Source organism: Artibeus jamaicensis, unplaced genomic scaffold (genome assembly GCF_021234435.1).
Source record: "Artibeus jamaicensis isolate MK-2021 breed Jamaican fruit bat unplaced genomic scaffold, CSHL_Jam_final contig_354, whole genome shotgun sequence".
Taxonomy (NCBI): Eukaryota; Metazoa; Chordata; class Mammalia; order Chiroptera; family Phyllostomidae; genus Artibeus; species Artibeus jamaicensis.
In genome coordinates this window covers 10,053,074-10,078,567 of record NW_026521803.1, presented here as the reverse complement: position 1 = coordinate 10,078,567, position 25,494 = coordinate 10,053,074, and the positions used below count along the sequence as shown (strand labels likewise).

At 41.3% G+C, this 25,494-nt stretch overlaps 1 protein-coding gene across 7 annotated transcripts in view; it reads left to right on the top strand.

Moving 5' to 3' along the window:
* Positions 1-25,494, top strand: part of OSBPL1A (oxysterol binding protein like 1A) — a 211,983-nt gene that overhangs the window by 168,865 nt on the left and 17,624 nt on the right. For all 7 annotated transcript variants that reach the window (XM_037134083.2, XM_053664391.1, XM_037134088.2 and 4 more), the window contains one exon: positions 13,148-13,223. In XM_037134083.2, the coding sequence (XP_036989978.2) occupies positions 13,148-13,223 (76 nt within the window). The remainder of the gene's footprint in view (positions 1-13,147; positions 13,224-25,494) is intronic.

Sequence of the window (25,494 nt, the reverse complement as noted above, 5' to 3'; positions counted from 1 at the left end):
CAATCACAGTAGTAGTTGAAATACAGTCGATATTTGTTGAATGAATGTTTGGGTTTTGTTTTTTGTAATTGCCTTGTTGCAAAGTTCCCCTAAAAACACACTGAGAGAAGGGGAGCACCCTTTTGCTGACTGTCTGTGCCGGTGGTTCTGTGAAGTGGAATCTGTGATCCCTTGTTGTTGGTTGGGGATCCCCAGGACCTTGTCAGGGGGAACCGCAAGGTTAAAACAGTTTTCATACATCACTAAGACATTTGTCTTTTTTATTAGCATTCACTAATAAGTGTACAGTGGGGTTTTCTGGAGACTGCAAGATGTGTGAGAATACAGATACAGTGCAGAAGCAGTTAAGAGAAGCCAGCTATCTTCCCTAATCCAGACGTTAAAGAGATTGCAAAAATGTAACGTAATGCCACCCTTCGTAGGTTATTTTTGTTTTGGAAAATAGTTATTTTTTCATAAAAATGTTACTTGTTAACGTTGGTTTTACTGTTATTTAATTAATAAGTAAAAAATACTGTCTTTTTCTAATACAATAAATGGTGATAGATATAACCCACAGTAAAACTTTCTTTTGTTGTGCAATTCTTTGAGGTCCTAAACAGTTTTTTTTAATAATTAATTTTATTTAGTTATTTTTCAAGTACAGTTTTTTGTCTATTTCTCCCATCCCAGCCCCACCCCCCCCACCCTGTGCTCCCACCTCCCTCCCATTTCCACCCCCCTTAGTTCTCGTCCCTGTGTCCTTCCTATTTGTTCCTCCAAATCCCTCCCCCTCAAAACAGTTTTTTTTTTTTGAGTTAAATTGATCTTAACATCAGCTCTGGCTGGTGTGGCTCAGTGGATTGAATGCCGCTGGCCTCCCAACTAAAGGGTCACCAGTTCGATTCCCTGTCAGGGCACATGCCTGGGTTGCAGGCCAGGTCCCCAGTAGGGGGCATTTGAGAGGCAACCACACACTGATGTTTCTCTCCCTCTCTTCCTCCCTTACCCCCTCTCTAAAATTAAGTAACTAAAATCTTTTTTTTAATTGTAAAAAAATTGATCTCAACATTAAAAAGTTTGAGAAATGCTGATTTTTGCTGACAACCGATATAATAGTTTTTTTCTTTATTAAAGTAAAATTTATATATAATGAAATTCATTGAGCTTAAATGTGCAGATTGGTGAGTTTTGACAAATGCATATACCCATGTAACTACCACCCCAATTAAGATGTAGAACCTTTCCATTGCTCCAGAAAGTTCCCTCTGACTGTATTCCAGTCAATCCCCACCCTTTAGAGAAAGCCACTATTCTGGTTACTGTCACTGTAAGATTAGTCATATCTGGTCTTGAACTGCATTATAGATGCAATCATACAGTATGTACACTTTCTGAGTATGGCTTGAATCACTAAACATTTTCGAGATTCATTTTTATTGTATATATCAGCATTCAATGCCTTTTTATTGTTGAGTAGTATGCCATTGCATGAATATGCCACAGTTTCTCTGGAACCCTGTTAATGGACATGTGCATTGATTCCAGTCTTTTTACTGACATGTTTTTATTCTCTTCATCATGTAGGAGTGGAATTTGGGGTCCTAGAGAGCTTTATAAGATGTTACCATACTGTTTTCTAAAGTCATTGTACCATTTCTCAGCAATATGTGAGAATTTCAGTTGCTCCATATTCTAATCAGCATTTAGTGTTTCATGGGTATTACATGGTATCCCATTGTGGTTTTAATCTTATATTTGCTAAATGATTTTAAGCACTTGTTTAGTTGTTCACTAGCCATTGTTGTATCTTTCTTCATGAAGTGTCTGAGAGTTTTGCCCATTTTAAATTGGGTTGTATGTATTATTGATTAGTAGGCATTCTTTGTATATTCTGGATATAGTCTTTTATCAAATATATATGTCATGTATATATTTTCTTAGTTTGGGTCTTGTTTCTCCATTTCCTTAATAGTGAACAGATGTCTTAAATATCTTCTTTGAGCAGAGGTTTTTAATTTTGGTGAAGCCAACTTTATAATTTTTCTCATTTATGTTAAGGTGTTTTTGTGTCCTAAGAAATCTTTGCCTACCCCAAGTTTTTAACCTTTCTCTCTCTCTGCTATCACAGCAGGATCTTTTGATAACAGTGACCTGATATTTTAATTTCTCAAAGCAAGGAAATAGCCTTTTTTGGTTGTTACTATGGACAAATTATTTTACATTATAAATGCATTGTGGCATCCCATTTACTCTACCTAAATCCCTAATTAGTAGAAAACCAACTGACATAGCTTATCTCAGCAACACTCACTGAGTACCTGCGGCATCCCAGCCGCAGGCTCAGTAGAGCTTAGGACCTGTTGGTGAACCGATTTCAGTGAACCTGCAACAGCAGCCTAATCTGTTCTTAGGAAACGAGAGGAAGGTGAATAGGGGTGTTGCTTTCCTCTTGGTTCTTTGTCCTAACCAGGGGAAGAAGGGATAGAGAGGAGTGGTGGAGGCCCCGAAATGGAACTTGATGCTTTTCACATGACTTTAAAAATATGCTTCCCCATCAGTGGTGAGATTACTAGGCTTCTCTGCATATCACTTCCTTTTCAGCCTTTTAAGGGGGAGATTTACAAACTCTGTTCCCAATGAACTATGTGAATAAAGATTGTTTCAAGTAAGATTATATGTAATTTGTGAGAATAAAATAAGACTTCTTATTACTACAATGATTCTTTTAATTTTGTAAATATAATTTTATAGTTATTTCTAATGGCTTTCTAACCTGGAAGACTAGTTCATTTTGGGTGTTTAATTAACATCAATAGTGCAATAAAGATTAAAGATGATTAAACTCGAATGCTAGCTATGTTCATCAGGATTATATTGCAAATGGAGCTTTTTGAAGGAGAGAATGGTGGAGAGGGGAAGAAGGATTCTTTCTGACAGTTGAGAAGAGAGGTGATGAGCACCTAATAACTGCGAATAGATACACACATGTCAGTCAGTACAGATCATAATGTAAATATGCACATACACTTATAAATTTCAATATTACGGTTATAGATGGATTGAAGTCTGCTTCCCTGTGAAGTTATTTTCTTAGATTTTTAGTTCATTTTTAAAAATCTTGGATCAGAGGTTAAAATTAGGTTGGTTTTTAATTTTTCAAGTGTGCAAATGAATATCTTAGCACTTAAAATTTATGATATCTTCAGAATATTTAATAACATGAACAAATGTCTAATTGTGAAGTGCAAGTGTGTGTTAAAGAGTTTGGTTTTGAAAATATTTTCTTTCTAAGAAGTGACTTACAGAAAATTTGATTCTTTGTGTTCTTCATATCACAATTGCTTATCCCTGTCTCTCTTTTTTTTTCACTCTTTTTCTTCCTTTGGCTTATTCTAACTTAAAGAGAAGTTAGGTAAAATCGTATATTACAAAACACTGAGCACCTGCTATATGCAAACTACTGCGCTCAGCGGGGCACGCGGAGGAGAAGAGACTCGATCCCTAACCTCGGGGTTATAGCGTGGTGAGTGGTGATTGTGCACAGAAATAACAGGGGCGGTAAAGAATTACCGGGCCACATCAGTGTTTTACATCTGAACACTGCAGTTGCTTTTAAATTTCCATTGCAGACAGACAGCATCTTTGAGTTTGAGATTGTTCTCCTAGTAGGTGCCTGGTGGGAGGAGCCATTCAGAGTGTCTTTGCTGAAAGGAAGTACCCTCAAGCCAGTTTAAGTACTATTTAATAACGTCAGTGGAATGTTTAAAGCACAGTAAAATTAAATTCGGGGTTTACTACTATTCTCTGTCATCATTTCAATTAAATGAAAAATGTTATTTGGACAGAATTGTTCTAGCACTTCACCCAGGTCATATGACATTAAAACAAAGAATAATAAGAACTATTAAATCACAGGAAAGAAAGGGACTTTACCAAGCTGGAGCCTCTACCAAATTGCCTCATTGTATCTTAACCACAATCTATTTGAAGATTCTTTGTTTAAGATTCCCTGGTCTCCTAACCAGAGGTTCTGGGGCCAGGGTCTCAAGTTGGAAAATAACCTCAGGTTATTTTGCTGGGTATCACCGCTGGCTTCACTGCTCATCAGCCTGTGCGAAGCCTTATCAGGTGAAGTTGCACACGTGTTGAAACATTTTATTGTCTGCCTTTCTCTAGGGCAATGGAAGCAATTCTCACCTGTTTCTCTGCACACCTTTATATAGGTATGAGTTTGAAAATATAATTAGTATGGTATGGTAATTATTCCCGTAGAAAGTAGTACTGTTTTTAAATCATTAATAACTCAGAAAAATGAGATGGTTTTCCCTAAAATAATTAATAACATCAGTATCCACTTTATGGTGAGAGTTTCTACCTGTCAGGCACCAAGCTAAATGTTCTTATATCATTGACAAAGTCCTATATACTATTGGGTTGGCCAAAAACTTTGTTTTTTTCCATACAGTGGCTCTAGTAGTGCTGAGTTGTCTTTAGCTTCATTTGAAACCATTTTGTTAGATTATATGGTGACAGCTGTCATATCAGCATATATTTAAAAAAACTTAGCAAAGTTGCTGAATTTTTGTGTAGCCATTTTAATATTGAAGACAGAAGAAAATAAGCAACATTTTGGACACATTATGCTTTATTATTGCAAGAAAGGTCAAAACATGACTGAAATGCTAAAAAGGATCTGTGCGGTGCATGGAGAAGGTGCTGTGACTGGTCAGACACTTTTGCGAAGTTTTGAGCTGGAGATTTCTTGCTGGACGGTGCTCCCCGTTCAGGTAGACCATTCGAAGTTGATGGCAATCAAATCTAGACATTAACTGAGAATAATCAACATTTTACCATGTGGGATATGGCCAACATACTCAAAATGTCCCGATCAATTAAGTTATTGGTGAAAATGAGAAATGTATTTTTTATTTTATGGAAAAACTAAATGAACTTTTTGGCCAACCCAATAAAAATGTCTGTTTTTATATTTTACCAGGTAGCATACATATATGAGTGTGTGTGTGTGTGTTACTGAACCACAGTTTTTGTTTATGAGACCTACCCTTGCTAGGTGTACTTTATTTTATTTTTTAAAACACTGGTTATATGAAACATTAAATCGAGTTTACAGACAACCAAAGAATTGGACCCCAAGTTTTAAAATCACCACACTACACGCACTGCCTCACTGGCACCTCACCAGGACCGTGTGAGACAGTATCGTCGTTTTCTAAGTAGGGACACTGAGACTCAGAAGCTCCCACAACGTGGCGATTGGAGCTCCAAAACCCAGAAGCTCCGGGTCTGGATGGAAGAATCCCGGTTCACCACTCATTTAGTTTGTGACCACAGACTAGTTGTTTAATGAGTGCTTAATTATAGGATTATTTTGAGAATTAAGTGAAGGGCTGCATTTTAAGTGATAAACACAGGTTCTAGAGTGAAGTAAACACTACTAGTAGCTATTAGCATTCGAACACTTCATGTTGGTAGAACTCATTTAAAGTTAGTTCAGTGATAGTGTGATGTCAGGCATTTGTGGAAAATGTTGCTTTAAAAACAACTGGACTTTCCCTGTCCTTCCTGAAGCATACAGATTAATGATCAAGGGTCTTTTTAAAGGAGGTAGAAGCTGGAATGAAGCTAAATGAAAATGTGGACTGTTGAGATTTCTGGAGGCGTGGAAAAGAGAAGTGTCGGAGGGAGAGTTCCTCTCTCTGTCTTGTAAGAGGAGACTGGGTGGCTTCACGGACCCCGTTGTGAAAGGCGAGAGGCGAGAGGGTACAGGGGTTTCACACTGCGGTCACACACAGTCCCCTGTGCACAAGCAGGGACAAACGCCTGTGAGAGTTCTAGCTGTTTTCATGGAGAGAAAGCACCTTGAGCTATATGTATGTATTTTGATCACTTAAAGAATTACATTGGAACCTAAATAAAAGATTGATAAAAGATTAATATCTATTATATACAACAAATTTCTACAAGTTGACCAAAAATCATCTAGTGGTTATAAATGATATAAATAGACAATTTACAGATGTGTAAACCCAAATGGTCATTAAACATGTGAAAAGGTATTCTAACTCACTAGTCAAGGAAAAACAAAATAGCAATGCGGTATCAGTAGTTACACTGGCAAAACGTGAGTAACATTACCCCTTGACACCACTCGCTGCTGGTGGGGATGTGGCAGAAAGTACTGTCATCGATTATGGGTGAATGTGAAATTGTTAAAACCTTTTCAGAAAGCAGTCTGGCAACATCTGTGGACATGTGAAATATGGATACTTTTTGACCCAGCCGTCTCACCCCTAGTATTCTAGTCCATAAAAATGAAAGCATCAGGTTTAAATGGGAATATAATGTATTAACATGTTTTGCTCATTTGGTTTGGCAAAAGAATGAACACAGTTCCTTTCATGGATAATGGCCAAATGTATTTTGATATATAGCATTCTTGTCATGGAATATTATTCATTCAGTTAAGAGAATTACTTTACCGTTTGACCTGAACAACTTTCAAGCAGTATTGAAAGGGAAAGAAGCAAACCCCATTGAGAAGTGTGTACAAGGGGGACCCCAAAAAAGAGAATTATATTCCGGAGGGCAGGCCCCTTGTAGTACAGGTTTCCCCCACTAGGTGAGTGTTCTAGGAACCCATGTGTACAGTGTACCAGCTGCCATTGTTGTGAGAAGCTACGTTCAGCTTCAGTGAATTTTTTTTGAAGACTCTTTCAACGCATTTGCCCATTTCATGTTGGGTGACTTATAAGCACCTGCTCATACTGTGCTGAGTGTTGAGCAGTTTTTGACCGAAAGACAACATGACCTCTGTGCCCCACCCCCCCATTTACCAGATCTCACTCCGAGTCACCTTTTTTTGGTTCACTGGATGAAAACAGTCCTCAAAGGCAAACATTCTGTTGATATGGAAGAAGTGAAACAGAAAAGTGGCAAAAGTACTAAAAGGCATCAAAATGGTTGAGTTCAAAAATTGTATTGAGCAGTGGAAAAAATGTCTCAATAGGTGTATTGCATCAAATGGAGAGCACTTTGAAGGTGACTGAAGTTTAAGCATGTAAGAATAAATACATGATTTTTTATAAGTAAATGCTGGGTTTTTTGAGTCCCCCCCTTATAGATGGATTATTTCACTTGTATAATGAATGGATTATTTTGTGATTTGAAAAATGAATTCCATCCTTTTCTTTCTCATTTAATTGTTTACTTCCGTATGGTAAATGCTTGAGAAGGTTATTTTTGTTGTTGTATTTGTCCTCATCTTGATATAAAACTTGAATTTCTAAAAATTTAGGAATGAGAGATTATAAAACTTAATGACTTAAGAGATTCACCTTTTATTTCTGGAGTGACTATTAATAGAATGGTGAAGTGTTTTGTCCATAGAGAAAATACTGAAAGGTAACTGTTCTTTCAAGTTTCACATACAGATTTTGCTTTATATTCTGTCTTCCCAGGTGTATAGATTTGGTTTGGCAGATGATACTACAAACCGAATCAGAAGACCAATGTTAGACTTGAGAAAAGTTACCTGCAGTGTAGGTGATGAATAAAATATTTATCGTATACAAAGACCTCTTACAAATTGGAAAGCAAAGCCGATGGGCAGATGGTATATCACCAATGACTATGAATGTTTTTATCTTACTAGTTTGTGCTTTATAAAAATAACAAGGTGGGGTTAAAAATTCTGTAAAACTGATGTACAGGTAGGAAACCTAGACCTCATTTCTGAGAATCGGTAGCTGTCCCACACATTCCTTTTCTTAGTACATATTGAGCTGCCAAATAAGGTGATTGTACAGCTGCGTAGCTGACCCTCACGGTCCGCCCAGATTGTGCGGATAGGCTGTATCAAGAGCGTGGGCCGATGCCCTGGTTCCTGCCCCACGGTTCTTTGATATCCTCTGTGAGAAAGGCCCTTGACCCAAGTGTAATGGTATTGCAGTGGAGTGTAAACATGCCTGTACATACCCAAGACCCAGAACAGTTCATGTGGCCTCATGGAAATTAAGCAAACCTGAAAAGCATGAACCATCTGGTAACTAATTCCAGCTGGAGGTTAAGTTTGCCTGCCTTTGTCGGATAATCTTTTCCAGCTCTCTTTCAAAGCGTCTCATGAGCAAACAGTGTCTTGTGTGTATCCCACTAATGCTTGGGCAGGAGCAGGAAGGCAGCGGCGGTAGGGTCCAGGATTGAGGGGATCGGCACAGCTCACAGGAGTTTGACAGGCTCTGTCAAGGTCAGCCTCACCTGTGGTTTCTGCCATCCAAAAACATTTTAAGATGTGGGCAATAGTGATGTCCTGAACTTGCACAACTTTGTTCAGAATAAGGGGGGATTGTAGTACAGCGTTTCTTCAGCACACGTCATAAATTAATTTGGTTCAATTTGAGGTCTGCAGCACTGCAGGGCAGGAGGTCAAGGTGGGATAGTGCATGGAGCCTTCCCCACATAGAGAAAACAGCGGCGATGGGGCTTTTCATTAAAAAACCAGTTATTGTGTTGTCGTGTGGATGGTCATAGTGTCATCTGTATGGTTGAAAATAGAACCAGGACATATCACTCTCAGTCCCTGGTACAGGGTGTTTTTTTCTCTGTTTGGGGGAAAAAAAGGAAGCATAGAATTGAGGATAATGACTCTCAGATAAACTCCAAGGGGAGGGAATAATTTATCTTTAGTTTCAGCCTTGAAGAGTCTGACCACTGCTCTCCCCGTTCTTATTTCTGCTGGGAATAGCACTTCCCTCCACCAGGTTCCACGGGGATTTTCTTCCTCCTGCTGAGGGGAGTAAAGTTATACCGGGTAGAAATATATCCCTTTCAGTATACATAATTATTAAAGGTTTTAATCTGCTTCCTAAATTTTAAGAATGTATTCCCTTTGCCTTTTTAAAATAATACTGCAGAAGATTTAGCATTTGCTTGATGATTAGATTATGGACTGTTTTGTCTATAACTTGATTTTGGCAGGGCATTTTTTGAAATTTCTGTTTTTTTAATTTTATTTTTAACAACAGTTTACACTCAATATTATGTTAGGCTCAGGTGTACAGCACAGTGGTTAGACAGTCATATCCTTTGCAAAGTGATCCCTCCAGTATTTCCAGTACCCTCCCGGCACCGTCCATGGTTATTGCAGTATTATTGGCTATATTCCCAATGCTGTACTTTACATTCCCATGACCATTTTGTAATTAACCAATTAGTGTTTCTTAATTTCTTCATCTTCTTTACCCAGTCCCACCCCCCTATCCTCTGACAACCATCGGTCTGGTCTCTGTGTCTGTGAGTCTGTTTCAGTTTTATGTGTGCATTTATTTTGTTTTTTAGATTCCATCCACCTATAAGTGAAATTGTAGGATATTTTTCTTTAACTTACTTTTGTTTGCATAGCACCCTCTAGGTCCATCCATGCTGTTGCAAATGGTAGGATTTCATTCTCTATGGCGGAGTAATACTCCATTGTACACAAGTACCATAACTGTCATATCCACTCATCCATTGGCGGGCACTTGGGTTGCCTCCATATCCTGGCTATTGTAAATAACACTGCAATGAATATAGAAGGGTATATATTCTTTCTAATGAATATTTTGGGCTTTTTTATATATACCCAGAAGTGGAGTTACTGGGTCACAAGGCAGTTCCATTTTTAACTTCTTCTGAGGTGACTGTGCTGCTTCGCACAGTGGGTCTGTATGGCCACCAGCAGTGCACGAGGGTCCCCTTCCTCTGCGTCCTCTCCAGCTTGTTGTCTGCTGATTTATCACTGATGGCCATTCCGACAGGTGTGAAGTAATGGCTCGTTGTGGTTTTAGTTGGCATCTCTCTAATGCTTGATGACTTCAGACTCCTCTATTTGAGCAATCTTTGTTCTTCCCCTCCAGTCTTAGAGCAGTTCTATTCTTTTGTTGTCAGAACCAATAACAGAAATTAATATGTTACTAGTCACTAGCCACTGTGGTTTTTGAACACTTGAAATGTGGTTAGTGTAACTGAGAAACTGAATGTTAGTCTTAATTTTAACTAATATAAGTTTAAATTATAAAAATGAACTAGTAGAACAGAATTTTTTATTAAACATACACCATGATTCACTTTGGCTCTTGAAAATGTAGCTAAATTCAGACGGGTTCCAAGTAGACTCGCACTTGGTTTTGAAGACAGTGTGGGATGGTATCTCAATACCTGATTACGTGTTGATTATGTGTGTGTGCTGATTACGTGTTGATGTGCTAATATTTTGGATATATTGGATTAAATATATTATTAAAATTGACCTTATTCCTTTTCCTTTTAATGCAGCCAGTACATAATTTAAGATTGTCTGTGAAGCGCTCATTGTATTTTTATGGCAGGTTTCTCAAGTTTGGCACTGCCAACTTTGGGGGCTGGATCAGTCTTTGTTGTGGGGGACTGTCTGTTCCCTGTAGGATATTCAGCAAGAGCCCTGACCCTCGCTGATCTAGACCAACGTCCCACCCAGTGCGGGATGCCTTTCTGGGTGGTGCCTAAAAGGAACCCTCCAGCCTCTGTTTGAAACCCGTCCTCGACAAGAATGTCTTGTCTCTCATTTTTGGAATTAGTTATAGGACAGATCTTTATGTTAATTGTCCCGTAACTTCCACCAGTGGTCCCAGTCTTAATCTCTTGAGTAGCACAGAATAAAGCAAAATCTTTATGAAAGAATTGTGTGTGCTTAACGGCACAGTTCTTTCATAAGAATTCTAAAGTTCATTCAACAAATACTTAAACTCCTCCTTTGTGTTAGGCATTGTTCTAGGGATACAGTAGATGAGACACGAGCTCTTGGGGCTTGCATACTGTTTGGGGGGCATCCTCAACTCAAGAGTCCCCATCGCATGTCACAGGGTTATCAGTGCTGTGAAGAAAGAGGAGGCAAAGACACACAGTGAATGCTGCTGGTGCTTGGTGGTGGTGGCGGTGATGGGGGGGCAGCTATGGGGATGCTTTTACTCCAACACGCCGGCTCCATCCTCTAATACCCCAAGACCTCTCTCATGATCACTGTTCCCCAGACCTTTCATTTCTTTAGTTTATTCCTGACTACACATTTCCTCCAGCTGTTACTCGACCTGTTTTCCAGACATCTTTGCCTAGCCTCTGTAAGCCCTGCTGAGTGGAGGCCTTAAGATTCCTTTTTAAAGTGGCGTGTGGGTCTGCATCCTGTCTCTGCTCTGACCACTGCAAGGCTGCCCTCAGCGATGTGCTGGCTGCTCCTCTCCGTTGGCAGCCTGAGGTTGCACCTGCTTTCTTGGCAGCCTTGTCATGCTGTTGACTCGGATTGCGGTCAGCAACCCTGAGGTCATTCACTGTGCCACGACTTCTGCATTTTGTTCTTGTCCCCTCTGCTGGCATTTCTCTGGCTGCTTCTGGTCAGTTTATTGCACACAACGAGGGTTTGAGCTTGGCTCTGCATGTCCTGCACGAGGAAACAGTGTAGGCTGTGTGACAGCCCTTCGCCTTGCACAGTCCCTTGTGCTTCTGCTTTCTGGTTGCGTGCTAAAGTGTGTGATTAGTGTTGCATATAATCTGGCTTCCTTGCAAACTAGCAATTACTGCATTTTCATAAATACCACCAAGAAATATGGGCATAAAAATGAGTATAGGGTATTCTTGGCTGGCAATTCTGTGATGATTTCTAAATTGAGAATAAGAATAAAGTTTGGCTGTCTCTTCTGCTTTCTTGCTTTCATAATATTTCTTGCTTTTCTTGACCTTCTACTGTTCTTGCCTTTAATCAGAAGACATTTAATGTATGCATTTGTTGGGGGGGAATTAAAGCTCCTCATTTAATCTTCGCAAATATTCTTGAGCTCACAACTTACCAGGTATATGTTACATTTCTGACTGACTTTTATAGACAGGAGATGAAAAACTCAGCTTATATGCATCTCCAAAACTGCATTACACATGCAAATGGGAGATAATGGCAGGGATTCCGTCCCTGGGTGCCATCGTTCATGTCATAGAGATTGATGGCCCCGGATTGGGGAAAATGTGATTTAAATACCATCTGCGGCCACTTATCCAGCAGATTGCTTAGATGACAAATCTGCCAAATGAGCAGTGTGTGTTCCTAAAAAAGAAAAAGCAATCAGAAGAATTTTACTGTAGGGGATTTTAAAATATTATTTATTTAAAACCTTAAAATTTTATTATCTTCTATAACTCAAATTCATCAATTTAGCTTATGTAAGTTTCTTAGAAGAGATATTTGTTTAGTATTTCCTGTAATTTTAGTTAGGGGTGTATGTCAAGTGACAGCTGGAACCAGCCTCCCTGCCATAACCTAAGGTACGGTCAAGAATGCGTCACTTTAATGGAGTTTTAGAAAGCTGCTCTGGTACCTCTCACGGCTCCCCTCGGATGTGCTGCCCTTGTGGTCTGTGGAAGGTGGGTGGCTTCCTGCTGGTCATACCGGCCTCCGGGTGCCCGAGCCCCGACATGTTGCTCATTGAGGCCACAGGCCGTGTGCCTTGACGGCCATCATCCTCCGTCTGCCTCCAAAGGCTTTGAAAATGCTCCTTCTGTAGAGGTTAATTTGTAAAGGGGCTTTCCACTGTTTATAGAGTTGCTAAATTTTGTTCAATCAGTGTCTTTCAGAAAATCCTAATGTGGTATGTGATGCAGGACCTAAATTTTATTTTGACTTTTATAGTTTGTTTGCATTTTCCTGTTTAATTTCTTAAAAACAGTAAACGAGGCTTTGTGATGGCATTTTTTTTACTTAGTAAAATAATTTATTAAGTATCAGAATATGGTAGGTGTGTGTTGAAGCAGACAACAGGGTCACATGGGCCAGCACATGAAAGGACAGCTTCCCTCCAAGGTGGTCCAAGCAGCTGGATACCAGCTGGGGAGACCTGGGAGGGGTCAGGTCATAGCCTCACTAAACACACGGGGCCGAGTGATCTGCCCTGAAACTCCGTGGGGGTCACAGTAGCAGTGAACAGGCGTACAACCCCAGACTGACCTGTCCGACTCTGTCTGTGACGCGCATTTTTAAGGTATGTGCTTGCTTGCCTGTGGCTTTGATATTAATGACACTATCTTTTTCTTCCCAATGGCAATAGCATTAAATTAAATATTTTTCTTTTCTTCTCTCTCTTTTTTGTAGAACAAGCTTGCCCTCACCTATGTTTTCCAGAAATGACTTCAGTATCTGGAGCATCCTCAGAAAATGTATTGGAATGGTAAATGAACTGTCAATTTTATATATAACGTTAAGCAGATACCTGTTTCATTGTATGTCCTGTGGAAGAGAATCTTAGTGTTGGCATAAAAATGATGCACAGCAATGATCATGGGAAAGTTTGAGAATCAGAAACTGAGAAGAGTCTGACCAGGTTTTCCTGCCAGAGTATGAACCAATTTTATGCCATTTAGTGTGACTTTAATCGGACTTCTCACTGTAAGGTAGCAGGAAAAGAAAATGATCACACTTGTATTTCCCCATCCAATGACCCAGGAATTCGCTCAGAGAGAATGGACTCCTACCGTGGAGAGTATACGTTCACTTAGATTTCGGTGCACAGAGCAAGTTTTCGCACTTTGCATTTGTACTGTGGTATATTACCCAATAGGTCCCTGGAGTACATTTCTGCTTAGCAAGCTGTGCAGGTGGAGCTGATTGGGGCGGGGGGGCAGGGCAGCAGATGGCAAGATTTACTATTACGTAAATCCCTGGATTCCCTTTGAAATAGTCGTCCACTTTCAGTCAGTCGGGCTAGAGTGCTGAGTCAAGTTCTTGTAATTCTTCTGTCATGACCCTTAATTAACCAGAATGATGAAAACATAGGCCTGAGCTGTTAAAGAATCTGCCTGCCTGCACGTTACCTTCTGAAATTTACAGTTCAGTGTGCAGCCCGGGGCACTCAGAGCGCTCTCCCGCACTGAGGAGCAGTGGTGGAGAAGTACGAGCGCTCCGGGCACTTCCACTCTGGTACTAGATGTCCTTCCAAATGGCGTTGTGCCCACTTGGGCATTTTTCTAATGTCCTTGTTCTCCTCTTGCGGTAATGTCATGAGACTTCCTAAATGTAATTTCCAAGGAGTTAATCCCAGAAACATTCACTCTGAACAAGTATTTTTGTATCCTACTGCATGGAGAGTAATTCAACCTAAACCTTGTAGCAGGGTGATGCGGCCCCTCGTGTCCGTGAGGCCCCGAGTGAGCCGCCACACCTCCCAGAGTGGCACGTGCTCCTGTGTGTAATTAGGAGACTGATCTGTACCTTGTAGGTCTATTGAGAGATGGATAAAGTCATTGATGTAAAATCTCTAGGATCGCCCCGGTTTAACAGAGTGCTCAGTATTACTGTTGACAGTTAGTCCCACTTGAGATTGAGAAGACCTAGGGCTCCAATCCTGTTTCACTGTGTGAAGATTCATCCCAACAAACCAAATGTGCATGCTCTTAAATAAGATGTTAAGTATACAGGGTAGTCTCTTTGGAACTGAAGTTTTCAGGACAAAAATTAATATTTATTTATACTCCTGAGTCAGTATTTTCAAAACCTTAGTAAATATTCACTGTTGTGATCCAGGGTCCAAATGCATATGTGCGCTTAAATTAAAACCAGTTTCACAAAAGAATACTTATTATTATAGCAAATAGATTTTCTATTGTATTAAATTAATGGTGATTCCAGTTCATGAAATTAATTTGGCAACCTGCTGAGGGCTGAAACCCACGGTTCCCATAGAGTTGGCACCACATCTGTCAAAGGTCACTTGGTCAGCAGGGTTGGTGTGAAAACCTCAGGTGTGGTTTAGTCTTGTTGGCCATTGTGGGATGCACTTGCGCGAGTCTGTCTCCTGCCATCTCTCATTTCACTGAGTGCTTGGTTTAATTGGGGGGGTGGGGGAGCATGAGTTTGTTCAGACTAGTAACCAGCATCTGTCTAAATGGAGGCCATTCTTTTAATGCTTGGGAAATTGTTATGTTGGTTCATTCCTGCTGCTATACTTTGAAAGGTACTCTTTTTCTAGAAGAATGGTTTTACTTTTATTTTTAGGTGCAGGTCTATTTATGCCAATAAATGTGTATGCTGAGTCATAAAATAAAGCTAATAAAAGCAAAGCTATTTGGGTTGAAAGGTTACCACAGACTAGTTTGAAACCCATCTACAGAACTGACTGAACGAAATCACAGAGAAAGAGCTACAGGGGAAATTTTGTTTTTGGAAAGTATTCTCTGCTGAGGTTTTATCAAAGACTAATGTTCTAGAGGAATATTTATTCTTGTGGACTGAAAGGCAGTTGCCTGTCTTCTGGGAGGACCGTACACCCCGTCACAGGATACCTTCTCATAGGCAGTGGCAGCACTCAGGTGTAAGCGCTGCCAACTGAGATTTCAAGTACAGAGTATCTTGAAAATGACTTCAATTAGAGTAAACTTTTAAAACTAATTTTTAATATTGACTCTTCTAATATCTGTCTCCTTCCATCCCCGAAAATAGGTTAAACTTAGAAAATAATAGCACTCATAGTTTTTAAAATATATTTTATTGATTATGCTATTACAGTTGTCTCAATTTTTCCTCCTCTGTCCCCTCTGCCTGGTACCCCCATTTCCTCCAGCAGTCCGCCCCCTTAGTTCATGTTCATGGGTCATGCATATTAAGTTCGTTGGCTTCTCCATTTCCTATACTGTACTTTATATCCCCTATTTTGTACCTACCAAGTTGTATTTATTAATTCCTGCACTTTTCCCCCCATTCTCCTGCTTTCCCTTCCCAGCTGATAATCCTCCAGGTAATCTCCATTCCTATGATTCTATACCTGTTCTGCTTGTTTACTTAGTTGGTTTTTTGATGATTGGGGCAGTTGTTAATGATTGTGCATTTGTTGCCATTTTAATGTTCATAGTTTTGATCATCTTCTTTTTCTTACATAGTTCCCTTTAATATTTCACGTAATAATGGCTTGGTGATGAGGAACTCCTCTAGTTTTACCTTATCTGGGAAGCACTTTATTTGCCCTTCCATTCTAAATGATAACTTTGCTGGGTAGAATAATCTAGGTTGTAGGTCTTTGCTTTTTATCACTTTGAATACTTCTTGCCAGTACCTTCATGCCTGCAAACTTTCTTTTGAGAAATCAGCTGATAGCCTTATGGGAACTCCTCTGTAGGTAACTCTCTACTTTTCTCTTGCTGCTTTTAAGGTTCTCTCTTTATCATTAACCTTTGGCATTTTAATTATGATGTGTCTTGGTGTGGTCCTCTTGAGGTCCAACTTGTTTGGGATTCTCTGCACTTTCTGGACTTGTATGTCTATTTACCTCACCAAATTAGGGAAGTCCTCCTTTATTATTTTTTCAAATAAGTTTTCAATTTCTCCCTCTTCACCTTCTGGCACCCCTGTGCCAGATGTTCATACATTTGGAGATGTTCCACAGGCTCCTTAGTTTATCCTCGTTTTTTGGTTTTTTTTTTTAAATTCTTTTTCTTCTTGTTTTTCTGCTTGAATGCTTTCATCATTTCTTATGTTCCAAATCATTGATTTGATTCTTGGCTTCATTCCCTGCACTGCTAGTTTCCTATAGATTTTTTTTTTATTTCACTTAATGTAACCTTCATTTCTGCCTGGCTCTTTTTTACGCTGTTGCAGTTCCCAGTGAGTTCTTTGAGCAGCCTGATAACCAGTGTTTTGAACTCTGCATCTGATAGGTTGCTTATCTGCATTTCATTTAGTTCTTTTTCTGGAGTTTTGCTCTGTTCTCTCATTTGGACCATATTCCTTTCTTTCTTCAATCTGGCAGCCTCCCTGTGTTTGTTTCTGTGTGTTCGGCAGAGCTGCTTTGACTCCCTATCTTAGTAGGTGGCCTATGTAGAACAGGCCCCTGTAAACTGTGTGGGCTAGAGCCTTAAGTAGTTGGCAGGGCAGGTCAACTTGTGCAGGAGCAGGTTCAAGGAGGGGACAGTGCTTTTTCCTGGCCTCTGAAGATTGCCAGAGAGGAAGCTGTCTTCCCAGCATTCGCCCCCTTGCTAGTCACTTCACTTTCTCCTCTTCTCCCTTTATGCCACTGGTGCCCTTCCAGGTGTTGCCCTGGTCCTGAATCCCAGAGCAGACGTGCCTGAGTGAGTCCTAACTCCATTGTGGGCCCTTTCAGAGAAATCTCTTGAGAATCCCACAGTTTCTTCTGCCACCCAAACCTCTACTTGGTTTTGCAGCTAGAAGTTATGGGGATTTATCTTCCTGGTGCTAGAACCCTGGGCTGGGTGGTTGGATCTGGGGCTGGGATCCTTTGCTACCAAGGAATCCCTCCTGATATTTATCTACCACACCTGAATATGGGACTGCCCATTCCAGCACCCCTCCTACCTGTCTGGATGAACATGGCTTCTTTAAATCCTTGGTTTACTGGACTTCCATACAGCTTGATGTTTTGGTGAATCTGGGTGAAATGTTTTGTAATCTAGTTACAATTTTTGCTATAGATGTGCATGGAGGCGAAGCCAGTAGTTAGTTTTAGTTGCCCTTAAATTTGAACTGAGGGCGCTTTGAAAAATCCCTCACTGCCATTCCTATTAGAATCAACAGTTACTCCACTTCAGGTACTTGCTGTGTGGGCAGATCTTCGTTACAAGATGCAGGACACCTTTCAGCTAGCTCTTCCTCTAGCTTCAGATTCCTGGTGTCTTGATTTCATAATAAGTCTTAAATGTAGTGGCAGACACCGGATATGGACCCGTAGCTTTTCACAATCCCCCTGTGCATGGGAGGAGCGTGTCAGGTCCGAGTGGACAGGGAGCAGTCTCGCAGGGGGCATCCTTACGATCCTATATGGAACTGGAGTCCGGTCTCCCCTCTTTCTAAAATTAATGCTTCTCCTTCATGATGACATAGTTCGATGACATAGTATCATTATTCAAAATACATGGCTTTTAAGAACACATGAGAAATGCTTATCTTGCCAGGTACGTTTTAGGTATAATTTTATATATATTTTTAAAGATTGTATTTATTTATTTTTAGACAGAGGGGAAGGGAGGGAGAAAGAGAAAAACATCAATGTGTGGTGTCTGTCGTGTGCCCCCCACTAGGGACCTGGCCGACAACCCAGGCATGTGCCCTGACTGGGAATAGAACTGGCAACACTTTGGTTCCCAAGCCGGTGATCAATCCACTGAGCCACACCAGCCAGGGCTGATTTTGTCTTAATCAGAGCATTTTCTCCAGGCACTTGTCATCCTGGACCTCATTTCTCTGCAGCAGCTTTTCAGCCAGGCTCACCTGGCCGCCATCCCCCCATCCTCCACTTACATATACATGCACTTGGCTTTGCTTTTTTCTAAGAAGTCTATAGAGACTTAGATTTCCAAAACTAAGGACACCCGGCCTGTTTTCTCCCAGTCTGTTTAGGGCAGGATTATGTTACCAGATCTTGGATTATATTACATGAAATGAATGCTTTATATAACTGGAATTCAATCCTAATCTGTCTGTGATTGAAGCTTTTACTAAACAGATTCCCAGCTCAGAACTAATACTGATACTGGTTAGTAGTTTGAAACCTTTCTTATTTCCTTACTCTTTTTTCTTGATGGATTCTAATCTCATAATCCCACTGTCTTGTGTTTCCCGTTTTCTTCCTCCTCATCACTCTCCTCCCTTTAGGATTTCTTAGCAAGACTCAGCCAGGGGTTAGGCCACTTTGGAAACAGAGCCAGCACCAGGGTGAGACAAGAGAGGCACCTAGGTGTGAAATTGGAGAAAACAATTGCACCTGGGCCATGCAAGTTCAGACCTGTGCTTGCCAAATTCCTTAGAGTCACAGAATGTAGTGCTGAATCATTATAAGAAATGAAATTAAAGTGAAAATGTTACCACTCTTGTAAAGATTTCCAGTGGACTCAAATACCAACGAAGTTTGTATACAAGCGCAAACTGTTCTTTAAGAGTTGAAAAGTTTGTTTCATTGGCTCCTTTAGCAGATACGTCCATTCCGTGTTGGCCATAGAATATTATCCTAACTTGCCATGTATTTGCCATGTATAATGTGCACATTTTGCCCAAATTTTTTAGGGAAAAATAAGGATATGCATTGTACATGGCTAGAAATAGTTCTGTATCTATGTAAATGTTTTTAATTCTTTTAATTATGCATATGGGTTATAACTGTAACTAGAAAGCAGTAACGATATCCATATGCAAAATAATACCCTGGAATATGATAATTGGTTTTGCTTCTAAATGTAAATAAATAAATTGAATTAAAAAATTGAAATGAGCCCTGACTGGAGTGGCTCAGTGGATGGAGCACCAGCCTCCAAATGAAAGGGTCACTGGTTCAAGGCACCTGCGTGGGTTGTGGGCCTCCCCAGTAGGGGGCACTCAAGATGCAACCACACACACTGATGTTTCTCTCCCTCTTATTCTCCCTCCCTTTCCTTCTCTCAAAAAATAAATATGTATATTGAAATTTTTTTAAATGAATAAAAAATTGAAATGAAAGATTTTTTAATTGAAAGTTTGAACCAAAAACATGGGTGTGCATGTTGCATGGTAAAATACAGTAATTTTTTCTTTGAAGGTCGTATTAATTAATTACCCTATTGTACTTTACTATCACAGAAGTACATATAAAACTTAAAAATTTTAAATTTGTATCCTGTGACCACAAGATTTTAGTAGTAAAGTTTCTTTGCATCAAGTTATTCTTACAAGTATTAGTATATGAGTGATCAAAATAATGAACATTACAGAATTTGTGAAAATACCCACATAAAAGGTCAAATGGCCCTGACCGGTGTGACTCGGTTAGTTGGAGCATCATACAGTACAACAGAAGGTCGCAGGTTTGATCCCCAGTCGGGAGCAGAGTGTATTCTTGAGGCAACCAATAGATGTTTCTCCTGTGGGTGTTCCCTGCCTCGCCTCCCTCTCTCCCCCCCCCTTCCTTTTTCTTTAAAAGTAATGAAAAAAAATGCCCTCAGGTGATGATTTTAAAAAGTGGATTTTTTTTTCTATTGGGTTTCGATGTCTGAGAATGAATGTCACTTATTGATAAAAAGAGACAGGATTTTCAGTAACTGTTATGTTCTTATTTAATTGCGGGGTTGAAAAAGCTTGCTCATATTAATAGACAGATGGGAGTAGGAGTTCCATGTTTTTATCTAGAAATATTCATTCAGTTCTTTGACTCTGTTCCAGCTGTACACCAAAAGTCAGTCTATTGTCAAAGATAATTTGTTATGACCCACAAGCTGAGGGCTTTACCAGGACTCCCTTAGTGTTACTGAAAACAAAGATGTGGGAAACCCTTCCCCGATCCTGAGCTGTGCCCAGAGGTCCTTCCCGTCCCAAATCCCACCGGCTGGGACATGCCGGCAGCTCCGTCTCGAGGCAGAAGAAGCTTCACGGGGGCTCCACCCATTCCCTGCTCCCTCTCACTCGGACGTGCCTGCAGTGCTGACCAGGGGCTGACAAACTGAAGCATCGAATGCAGAACACCCTTGCCAATAGAATCTTGTTCGTGAAATGCTTTTATTTTAGCAGGGGCTTGACATTTTCCCCTGGGAATGTCAGGTTTAGCTCCTTCACTTGGTGCAGAATCCCTGCCACACAAGTGCAGGGCCAGACCTCACCCAGACGTAACCCAGGCCAACCGTCAGGAGTGCGATGGTCTTTTGGGATTCAGATGAACGTGTTTTGTCACTGTGACAACTGCCTGACTCTTGAATTTTAAATGTAAGATAGTAGAGAATTTTGGTGCGTTGTGTACTGACTGGAGAGATGGGAGGCAGCAGAAGCAGAAGGTGGTTAAACGAAATGCGGCATCCGTACCACCTCACTCTGCAGCGGTCTGACGTCAGACCGCGCCACGTGGGAGAGACGGCTGGCAGACCCCGGACTGAGAGTCAGGTCTTTCCCCCACTGGACCAGGGAAGGCCACGCAGCCCTTGGAGGTTGTGCATACCGCCTTGGTTAAAAGAGGTTTCACTGATGCTGGTACTGTTCCTTCCCTTTTTTAAGGGGCACTTTATTTATTTTTTATAAGATTTCATTTATTTTTAAAGGGAGGGGAAGACAGAAAGAGAAGGAGGGAAACACCAGTCTGTGGTTGCCCTTTGTGTGCCCCCCCTACTGGGGACCTGGCCTGCAACCCAGGCATGTACCTTAATTGGGAATCGAACCAAGGTCGCAGGCCAGCACTCCCATTCAGCCATACTAGCACTGTATTTTTTTTAATTAGATTTTATTTATTTATTTTTAGAGGAGAAGGGAGGGAGAAAGAGCGAGAGAGAAACATCAATGTGTGGCTGCACCTCGTGCATGGCCCCACTGGGGACCTGGCCCACAACCCAGGCATGTGCCCTGACTGGGAATCGAACTGACAATCCTATGTTTTGCAGGTCTGTGCTCAATCCCTGAGCTGTGCCAGCTGGGGCTCTGGTACTGTATTTCTAAACCTCCCTTTATTCAGTGCCCTGGAGAATTTTACACTTCAGGGCATGAATACTATACCGTGATTCAGAATGGCGCAAGGCATTTTTTTTTTAAGTGGTAGATGGGCGTTTGTAAAAAGAAAAGTGGGGAAAAGGTACATGGTGACACTGTTAGCACAGGTGCATTCTGGGGCTTGTCAGCTCCAAGGTGAGGGTGTTGAGAACAGCAGTTGGGACCCACCACCAGCCACCACCCTCTGGGCAAAATTCCACAGGCAGAGGTTTGTTGATAAAGGAAAGGCATCTTTATTCAAAAGCTTCACAATTTTGGAATAACAGCTTTCCACATGCATTCGTCACTTAAGCCTATCAATTAAGGCTAGACTCTTTAAAACCTGAGTTCTCCTGGCATTCCTCCTTAGTTTTAATTATCTTATTTCTATAGGGTTAGTTTACAAACTAAAACAACATAAGATGCAAAAGCTACGCGATTTTGGAAGAACGGCAGGCTTCTGCCTCAGAGCCCCTCCCCACTAGAATACCCAAAGAGCAATAATCCTGCCACCCTCTGCTAGGTCAGCCCATCCTAGGCTGTACCCGGAGTTCGTTCCCATCCAGAATACCATCTGTTGGGAAATGCAGGCAACTAGCTGCAGCAAGGTCACCCTTGAGGCATCCTTGAGGAAAAGAGCCCTAGGGCAAGTGCTGCTTCCATTTTAAGTCTTTCCATGGGCTCCGGAGACATTCAGCTTCTCAGCCAATCCTGTTCTAGGCCGTTTGCCATTGCCTTGGGCAAACTCCTCCTACGGCCCCCTCCTTGCTTCTCCCCAGTGATCTGATCAGATCTCTTTGTATAGAGGGCAGTGTGGAGGATGAGCATCTGGAGCCTGTTCCCTGCGGCCTCTCCACCCTGGAATCCGCTGGACAGTCTCTGTGTACTTTGAGGACTTCCGTCCAGCAAGCGTCCAGCCGGTTTGGAAGGACTGTTGTTCTTCCACATTCCCAGCTGGCCAATGGCGGGCTTGGGCCAAATGCCTCCAGCTAGAGGGCTGGCATTGCCCTGGTGCCCGAAAATAGCTACTAGACAGGAAGAATGAAAGGACTACCTTTTGTTTATATTCTTCCTCATAGTTTCTTTTCCTCCCTGTTTTGTCACTGACTGTACCAAGGTGTCCGTAGTGTGGTTCATTTCGCACACAAATGCACACCCCTTTCCTGTTCCATAGTTTCTTCATTTCTGGGTCTGTATCTTTCCCTCTTACCCCTGGCACGTTCCCCTGGGGCCAGTCTGGGGGAGCTGTGGAACTGGGGTACGACCAGCAGCAGAAGGCATGAGGGCCCCTGCAGAATGGTCCCAGGAGGGCTGTCTTGTGATGTCTTAGTGTGACTGCTTTAGACAGATCAGTGGTAATCAGATGGCAGGAACCTCATGCCATGATAATAAACTAGTCAATCATCAACATCTTATGAAAAGGGAGCAGACTGAGGAGCACAAGGTAGGAAAGAGATCTTTGGCCTTCTGTGGTCCATAAATGGAAGAAGGATGACTTTTCATCCTTGCTCGGTGTGGCACATAGGGGAAGTGTGGAGAAAGGATTCCTTGCCAACTTCATCCTCCTGAAGGCACATTCAAGGAACAGGGCCAATGCTTGACCATCAGTGAAGAGCCTAGAAGCCTACTTAGCATTCGGGTCACGCACCAGGGTGAGGACCATGCCCACAGGCTGGCTGCAGCAGCAGATGTCGCCTAAGACCTAAGTTGAGTTTCTTTCTATAATCCAGATCTTAAACTATGTGCACATTTGGGCATTACAATGCTAGACTTTATACATATAAAATACTTTCTATTTCTGTTGACATCAGATTTGGCCTTGCTTTTGAATTGTTTATATAGTCCTCAAGTGATCAAGCAACCTCTCTCTGTCTTTTTTTTTCTGTCTTCTCAGTTTATCAGCTGATGAGCAGTCACAAATAAGAATTTTCTCAGTTTCATCATTGGTTGCTATTAATTTGCATGGATAAATTTAAACTTTGCTTTTAGCTGGGTCACAAGGTAGAATTGCCTGGCATCAATATTTAATCTTCCAGCTGCCTGAATCTTTCTTTTTTTTTTTTTTTTTTTAAGATTTTTTTTTTCTTTAGAGGGGAAGGGAAGGAGAGGGGGGTATGTTGGCGCCGTCTGTCCTGAGGGTCGCTCAGTGGTAAAAGTATTCTAGCTTATGTTTCTTCCTGAAACTTGACCTTCATAATGTTCATTGTTGCTTTTCCTACTGATACACAATACTAATTAGTTGTGTACAACATCTAGTAAATGCAATACCAAAGTCGATTGTATAGGAAGTAAAAAAAAAAAAAAAAAGGATCCATGAATTTCCAAGAGGGAACAAAATATAGTTGGTGTCCCTGAGTTTTTCACTACATATCCAGGGAACTGTAGATTTTTTAAATTAAAATAATTGTAAGATTATTTTAAAATAATTACAGAGTAACAGAAGAAATAAGATTGCCAGTCCATCGCTATTTTTTAAAATAGCGCGTTACACTCTTCTGCGAGGTTGAAGTGTTTTTTCTGACAATCTGGATTAATGCGCATGTGTTTTCTCAGGTCTTTTTCTCTCCCTCCCCCTCCTTTGTTATTTTGCCCAGGTGTGTGCCCTTACTTTTCCCTGAAGGGTTACATTCTGAGTTACCAGAAGAACTGGGAAGGTGTTTAAATTATTCTGGATTTCAAAGTTGGACTTAAAAAGCCCTTTAGAATTTTTGGAGCTTTCCAAATGATTAAAAACTAACCTACCAACTGAAGTGATGGTCAAACCATGTCCTTCATGTCTGGGTCTCCAGAGTTTAGACCACATTCTCCAGTGGCTTGCTGACTTGTGTAACATCTAGCCAGATGGCTAGTAGACACTTCCTGTCCCATTCTGCTTGTGTCATATAGTTTCCCAGCAAAACATATGTGAAGAATAGCAACATGCACAGAGGCGCTTTAGAGTTGCAAGATTAAATCCCTAGGCCCGGATTCCCGTCCGGTCCTCTGTAATTAGGGAAGGACAGAACGCCACATCATCCCCAATGTATTTCTCATTCCCTCAGTGAGCATTTTATGGTCCTCGTAATATTTTTTAGGGAAAAAAGTCCAGAATCAATTGTATAGGTAAAATTCTTCATTTCTTTAAAAATAAATCCTTTAAATTTCTTTAAAACAGTCTCTACCTGTTACCGTGCTCAACAAAATGAAATGCCGAACAGAAGAAGAGGGCTAAGCCACAGCAGCAGAGTCTGTGTCTCCCAGGGAGGGGCTCCTGTCCCCCCGCTGTGGTCTTGGTGATTGGATAGGACAGCCAGCCAGCCAGCAGTGAGAACTCGCCCGCGGGAACTGCAGCGACCCCTCCTGGCTGGGGCTGCTGCAGGGGCAGACATCCTCCCCACCACTCCCTTACCCTTCAAGTCGGAACTCGAAGGCCAGCCGAAGGCCAGACGGCTCCAAGTGGTTTCTTTATTTATAGCTCAGCGGCTCACGCGACAGGGCAATGTCCCCCAGCCTTTGAAGCTGCTTCCCTTTCGTGCAGTCTTGGAGAATGTGGCACTCTTCCTGTATTGTTGGTAATGAGGAGGACTCCTAACTTTTACTGCTCGCTTAACGTATGCCTGGCACTATCCTAAATGATTTTATATAAATTAATCTAATACTTACAAGCCCTGTGAAGGTACGTAATGAAATCCCCATTTGGGGAAAGGATGAGGGACTTACTCATGAGCACACAAGCAGTCGGAGTGAGGGGCATTTGATTTCAGAGCCCATTCCTTTTTGTTTTCTAAAAAAAATGTGTGGAAAATTCCATAAAACATTAAGTTGGCTCTCTTACCTATTTTTAATAGACAGCTCAGTGGCATCCAGTACATGAACATTGTTGTGCTACCACCCCACCCTCCCCCCAAGAAGTCTTTTCACCTTGCAGAGCTGAGTGTCTGTACCATTAACTACTAACTCTCCATTACTGACCCCCACTACCCCCACCACCCCCACTCCACTGGCTGTGCACAACTTACTCTTTTGACCCAAATGATTCA